The sequence below is a fragment of the Helianthus annuus genome, chromosome 2, assembly GCF_002127325.2.
Source record: "Helianthus annuus cultivar XRQ/B chromosome 2, HanXRQr2.0-SUNRISE, whole genome shotgun sequence".
Taxonomy (NCBI): Eukaryota; Viridiplantae; Streptophyta; class Magnoliopsida; order Asterales; family Asteraceae; genus Helianthus; species Helianthus annuus.
This window is the reverse complement of record NC_035434.2, coordinates 112,259,682-112,267,511: the sequence shown is the minus strand read 5'-3', so window position 1 is coordinate 112,267,511 and position 7,830 is coordinate 112,259,682. Positions and strand designations below refer to the sequence as shown.

The following is a 7,830-nucleotide window of genomic DNA, read 5'->3' as shown; positions in this document are numbered from 1 at the left end:
GTTCAATATTTCTTCTTGTACATCACCATCAGCACCTACATTCTCTATCAAAAATTCATTTATCAAACTCTCAAGATTATCAAGTTTCATCTCATTCTTTGAACTTCCATCACTTTGCTTTGAATGTTCTGAATCTGATTCAGCTTCGGATCCTATTTCATGAGCATTTTCAGGATAAACTACCAATGGAGTACTTGGAATAAAATCTACAGTTTTAGGATCAACGGAAGGCATAGAAGTATAATCATGATTGAATGACGGAACTTGGCACACCCCAACCGATGGTGGAAACATCGGAGTGAGACGAAACGAGATTGCTCAAGACTTCATAACATACTAGTAGTGACAATATTTTAAATAACGATGTTTCATTTTATTTCTAATTCAAAGGTACAATGTTTGAAAGGAAATCACAACAACTTGTTCATAACATAATCAAACAAAAGGAATTACAAAACATAGAAATTAAGTGCGTTTTTTAAATCCATCCTAATAGATTTCTTGAAACGTCTCACCAACAATTTCCCGCAACATATATTAGAGTAACAGTCAACACATAAAGCATTGGTGAACACACAAGTTTGTCCAATAGCATTATATAGAAATTTGACTCAATCCAAACATGGCATAGAATGTGTATTAACACATAACGTACATAAACTAGCATGCAACAAATAGATGTAAAACCAATTGTGCTCGCATTGCGTAATCTTGTCACCGAAGTGAACAAAACCGTTTGATTGAATAACTTAACATAGACCCATTCTAAGGGCAGTGTGTTACTCCTTTAGCGCTATATGTATAAAGACCTAATCAGTAATCACCCATACACTTAACTGTAAAAAAGTAAAAAAGTTAATGTCAGAGGCTAAAACATTATAAAATGCAATATTAGGGTTTAATATGTTAAAAGATTTTTTTTTGTGCTGAAAGGATTAAACTAACTAAACCAAAAAAACCAAAATAGTAATTTACTCGAGAGAGAAATATGAAATATAAAAGGTGCATACTAGAGGGTACAATAATCAATTATCATAACATAACATTAAAATATCTTAAATAAAACTTAATAAAAAATTATTTTAAAAATCAACATGATGTGAGTAGGTAGTAGTGTTGACAATATAATTAGTCTAACTCAATCATCTAGACAATATTCACCCCATTCTTGAATAGTTGAATACCATTTCTCCTTCGTTTCCTACCTAACACCTCTTGCCTCAAAGGATAAATATGTCAAAACACTCCTGAAAACCTAAATTATTTTCTCACAAAAACACGTGATTACAGTTGCTTTCCATTATTTTATTATTAAATTTAAAAATACATATAATTGTAAATTGTAATAATAAAAAAATAGAGATGCACTACTGTCTACATATATGCTAGTATATTCACATGCCTTTCTACCATCTTATATAATATTCAAAGCTACTTTAAAATTCTCAACATCATATACCATGTCGATCACAATAGTTTTGGCTTCTCAAAATTCAATTACTAAGTTAAATTTGCACCAAACCCTAATTCATAGATCTCATGTCAACCTTCCATTCAATCCCATTTCTGGTTTTCCGATCACCGAACCCACCGTGACTCCGCTATCAACCACCGGCGTCAGACGGAACTCCATGATCGTTTACGCCAACGTCGAACCCGCGGGTAAACCATCACCTCCGTCTGGTTCTTCTGGATCTTGGTAACTTGCTTTAACTCTTATATTTTTTTGTATTAATTATTGCTTCTTCTTTTTTTTTTTTTTTATATACAAGGAGGTCTGGTTCTACCTTGTCCATTAATTATTGCTTCTTTAAATTTGTTTTTTTAATTAATTTATTATTATAAATAATTTTGTAGGAAAAATTGGGTTATTGGAATTTTGATGACATTTATTGTACCGTCTTTTACTACTAAAGGTGGTCCAATTAAGTTGCTTATACGTAAGTATTAAAGATCTATTATTTTATATTATCTTTTGTACAATATTTAATAAATTTAATATACAAGATTATATTAAAAGATGTTGATTATTGTTGTTACAGAGAGAGTTGACCAGATAATGGACACGGCGGAGCATATAACGGAGGTGGTGGAAGCGGTGGCGGATAAGGTGGACAAGGTGGTGGAAGAACTCGGTGATGAGCTTCCAGAAGGTAGTGAAATCAAGAAGACACTTGATTTTATCGAAAATATAGCTGAAAGAGTTGAAAGAGATGCCCAGACCGCCGGCGATTTCATAGACAAGGTAGATTTATTTATTTTTAATTATCTCTCTCTCTTTATATATGTATATGTATATATGTATGTATTTGTATATATGTGTGTGTCGAGTCCAGCTATAATTTGGATGGAAGTTTTTTAAACATGGATAAGTTGCTTTATAACACAAATAATATGTATTTATAACTAGTTGTTCTACATTCAAATTTGAAACCTAAACTTTGAATTTAAGGGGTGTTTTTTCTAACAAAATAGTGACCAAATGGTAAATTATTTGATAATACTTTAGTAAAAGGATGAGTATAACAAAAACATAAAATCTAGAAAATATGTACAGCAATTCTTAATTGACAGTTAAGTATATTAACATGGTGTGTTCTCCAATCAAGTGGTTGTAAGGTCAAATTCTACGGAGTGTAAGTATGATAATTAAATGAGTAAAGGATGTGTGTTTGTCGGTACGTATATTAACATAATATCTTTTTTAAAATAATATATATTGAATGACTGAAACATCCACACAGAAGCAAAATGACTGACTTGACCAGTTTAAGATCCAAATTATTGGGTTAGGTTCAGTTTAATGTTTGATATTGATGATTGAATGTTTGGTCAATTCCGTTTAGAACTTGAAAAGATAACGAGCTATTTTATGGATTATAAAAAAAATAATAAGCTCATTCAATGAGTTGTTTTCACACTTTTAAAAAGTAACACCATCAATACCAGACAAATAAAAGCCTCATTCAAATAAAAAGTATGCAAACATTGTCACGGTATAATTCCCTTAGTTGTTTCCACCTTTTTAACCTCTAAAATATACATTTTATAGTCTTTTCACCATTAAGAATTAGTTTCTTGCTAGCAACTCGTCTTATGGATGATCTATTTAGTTTAAATAAACTGTTTAACAAGTTAAAGTGATATCACTTCATTTTTCTATCAAAAGACTTGATTACCTGTTAAAGTATAAATTGTTTTTATTCGGGAATTGCAGGTTCAAGAGATGGAAGACAAGATAGAGGAAATAATGGAACCTATATTGGAGGAAGCTAAGACAGTTGATAGAGAAACCAAGGAAAAGGAAAAGAAAAAAAAACTATAGAATATGAACACCTGTAAAAAGAATCAACCAGTGACCTGAAGAGTTCTTTCTACGTCTTACGTATGATTGTTTACATGTCAACCGATTCTTAGTTGTTGAGTCTTGTGACTTTTCAGTGATGGCACTCGCGTGTTACGTAGCTATTAGTGCGTAGATGTATCATGGTTTGTTACATGTTTAATGTGTAACAGTATCGTAGCCAAAAGTATTTTAACTCAAAATCAAAGGTGATGAGAAAATTAAATGGTTAGTTTAGCAAATAAAAATTTCATTTCAATAATCCTAAAAGTTGGATTTGTCTTCTTTTTCTTTGATTAGACATTTGGCTTCTAGTAAATTTTGTAAGATCATGTGTAGTGGGGCGTTTTCTTTAAAAAAATTTAAAAAAAAAACGCCCTATAACGCCCAAAGCACCATTACACTATGCGTTATTTTTTAAAAAAATTTCAAAAATGTGGTTTTGGCGTTATGAGGAAAACGCCGAATGATCCAATGTTTGCTTTTTCCAACTTTGACTATCCAATAGAATTGGCAGGTTGCTTTTTTTTTTTTTAATAATTGAAAGGGGCATTATTTGGGCATTATCCCCACTACACCACTTTATGCTATAATGCCCCATGCTGACTGGGTTGCCACGTGTCGGATAATGCCCCATGGTGGGGGCATTATAACAAGTTACCACTACACATGGTCTAAAATATACATGATATATAATACTGACGGATCTAGAAAAAAAAATAAGAAATACCTTTTTTTTTACCGTACATTTAGGATACTTTACTTTGCTAAACAAGTTGAGGAGTATACCGGATGCCCCCTAACCCTTAATATAAGATATGCCCCTGGTATGTAGGTATGATAATATTATTATTGTGTTATATATATAACATACATGCAACATTTAATCAATAATTTCTTAACAAGAGGTTTTCAAATCGTGACAATTACTTTGATTTGCATAATTATAACAGATTAAAAGCATGAGACGAAAGAACAAGTAGAAAAACTGGAGATGATATTACTATTATAGTTTGTTTATATATGCATATAAAATATAAGAGGCCGGTCGTCACAAAGTATAATTATTCTTGTAGACATGAGCGGGCCTATAAGGTCCATATGGTCTATATGGCCAGGACTGCTGTCACATGAGCATGACACCTCTATAAACTGTTTTTAAGTATTTTAGTATTTAAAAAAATCTAGCAATTACCTTATATTTCAGACGATGACACCATAAGAATAATTACTATTAAAATTTGACATATCTAGTACCTTTGGTTATGTGGTTAGCCACACTTTTCAAACGGTTGTGTGTTTAAACACACATTGCTTAGTTTATATATATAAAAACCAGTATACTCTTATGTTCTTTCGCTTTAATTAGCTATTTTTTTACGACTAAGATGTTTTCTTATTTATTTATATCTAGTATTTATTATATGTTTAAACCTGAGTTAAAATCCGGTATAAACCTTATGTTATCTAAAAACAGTAAAAACAGATTTTGATTGTTGATTGATTGAATCAAGGGTTAAGATTGATTAGAGTTTATCATTAACAATGATCCCCAGTTCAATTGGTTTTGGGGGAGGTGGTAAGGTTTACCCACTTTAGTGGGGTTCCAGACCGGGTGGTCACGAGTTCGACTCCAAGGACGACCAACAACCTCTGGCACGTAGTTTTGCGGTTCGTTGTGTTTCGATGCCGGCCTAGCGCCTGCCACGGATCGAACGTGACTTGTGTGTAGCAGTTTGATTGTTGTACCAGCTGCGCTAGCCATTAAAAGAAGTTATGAGTTAAATGTCATTTTATGCCTTGTGATTTGGGTCATTTTGCCTATTTATTCCAAATGTTTTATTTTTCGCCTGTGAGTCTGAAGGGGTATGGTCCCAAATCTCGCACCAAAGCAGTTGCGAATAACCATCACCCTTATCAAATACTCCCACCAGCAAGAACTTATCTACGTCCGTGCTGTGACAACTGTCAAAAATCCAGGTATTCGTACAATTAATTAATCTTGATTAATGCTTAATGACTGTGCTGGAATTACAAGTAACTGCGTTTTGATTACTTCCATACACAAACATGTGCATCATACATTGTTAAATGTCATATCAATATTGCATGAAAGCCATATTGCCTCAAATGATGCATTAAATACAGTTAGCACAGTTATCCGATAAATCAGAAATAGGCTGACGAAGTTCAGTACATAGAGAGACAGTGTTTTTGAGACCCAGTGTGGACCAGAGACTTAGCACTACACTAGTATAGAGTGTAGGGAAGTAAGGATCACAAAACTGCCTTTCTAAGTGATAGTTTAAGTGCTGGAAAGTGCCTAAAACTCACCCAAAGTGCTGAATTCAGCATAATTCAGCATAAATCAGCATTTTAACAAACTTATTTTATGCAGAAACATGATAAAATGGTCTTGAATGCTTTCCTAAGTGTCGAGAATTAAAAGTGTCACAAAAGGGTACATAAAGAACACTAAATTGTATAGTCTAGCACTTTAACGAACCAGTATCTAACCAAACAACCGGACACTACCCGAAACAGCAAAATTACACTAGAAGCATTGTTTTAATGTTTCCAAGCTAGTTATGATCCCCGAACATCATAACACCTCCTAAAAATATCTAATAACCAACACATATAACTAACACTTGGTTTTCAACTAGATTGTAATTAAATTGGTTTAAACCTATGCTAGACCCCCCCCCCACCTATCTCACGGCCCACACATGGCCTATATGATAGATTTTATTTCATTTGTTTACTGGATTATGTTGGTACTTCATTAAACACTAAAACTATTGGAAATTATGTTGAGATTGGATATAAGTAAGACATGGAAGGATAAGAGCTCATTATCTCACACCCACTAACACACACTTCTTCTTCCCTCTCCTTGCTTGTTCTCAGCCGAACCATCACCCACACACCTCCATCATTTTTGTTCAACCTTCAACAATTACAAGACCATACAAAGGTGTTAGAAGCAAGATAAGGAAGCTTGGTGGCTTTGGAACGTCAAGGACCTTCTCTCATTGCTTTTATCCACTCACTTTCTTCACTTGAATCATCCCTAGCCTTGAGCTAGTGGTAAGATCCTTAAACACTCTATTTTACGTCCATTTTTAGTGGTTAAAGAAGTATCATAATCAAAACTTCAAGAACACTAAAGAACAAAGCATGTAACTTGAACATAAGCTTGATTTATGAAGTAATCTTGGTGAAACTAAGTTGTTTATGGTATGAATGCTTGTTGATCATTGATTGTTCGTAAAGATGATGTTGATCATCATAACATCTTGCTAGATCATGATTAGAAACATAGTTTAGCAAGATGAGAAAGTAAGAAGGTTGTAGGATGAAAGATCATCCACACTTGAATCATGAACTTGAAAAGGATACTTTGGTTTCTTGAAAAATAATAATCAAAGTGAGTTAATAATCATATAGATCTAAAATTTATGAATGGTTTTTCAAAAGAACCAAGCTTAAAATATAAGTTTTGGTGGATCTTGGTTCTTACATAAACAAACACTATTTTTAATGGTTAAACAAGTGTAGAAACACTTGTGTAACAAGAAGATTACATAAAGAAGCATTTTTAGAAAATGTGTTTTGAAATTGTAAACATCCAACTTCTTTAAAAATGAAGTTTTTTAAAGAAGTAAACACATTTTTAAGGATAACTAAACTCACCAAACACACTACCAAGTTACTACAAATTTTCATAAACTTTCAAGTTCATGAAGTAGTATATTAAGCATGATTTTGGCAAGATTGGTAAGTGAATGTTGTTTGTTGATGATTGTAAATTGATTGTTGTGATTTTTACAAAAGAAAATGATATGCTTGAAAGCATGGAAACCTCAATTTTTAAGGGAAACTATGGCAAAATTTTCTAAAAATATAAACACTTAGAAAAATATTTTTAAACAAATATTTATAAGTGTATTTTAACCACGAGTTTTCTATATAAACCTTGCCATAATTTTTGTTACAAATACAAATATTGGAGGTTGGATTTTATAAATAAAAATGGATAAATATATATTTAGAATATATATATACAATGAAGACACACATGTGTGATTATGTGTATACTTTGTGTAATAGTTATGTTATTTTAGGACTTAAAATAATATAACACATTAAAACACCAAGAATTATAATCCAAAATCATACCAAAATCTCAAGGAATAAGCATACAAGTTACATACAAAAATATTGGTGAAACCGAACAAGAAATGTAACTTACAAAATATTCCGGAAAATATGTTCACAAAATATATTTTGGTAAATAATATTTTGGATACAAAGGAATGAAAATACGATTTTCACAATTACTTCAAGGGTATATCACATCTTGACAAGGGAAAGATATATTTTATTTGAAATTATTAGAAGATATATGATTTTTGGGAAAGATATATATTTTCTTGAATACACTTGAAATACATTATTTTGGATGAAAATAAGTTTATAAATAT

At 31.8% G+C, this 7,830-nt stretch overlaps 1 protein-coding gene across 1 annotated transcript; it reads left to right on the top strand.

Annotated features, from left to right (window-relative positions):
- Positions 1-1,406: 1,406 nt before the first annotated feature.
- LOC110921659 lies at positions 1,407-3,605 on the top strand. The gene is made up of 4 exons (XM_022166006.2): positions 1,407-1,699; positions 1,858-1,940; positions 2,043-2,245; positions 3,218-3,605. The coding sequence occupies exons 1-4, from the start codon at positions 1,461-1,463 to the stop codon at positions 3,323-3,325; spliced, it is 633 nt and encodes a 210-aa protein (XP_022021698.1). The 5' UTR covers positions 1,407-1,460; the 3' UTR covers positions 3,326-3,605.
- Positions 3,606-7,830: the final 4,225 nt, after the last annotated feature.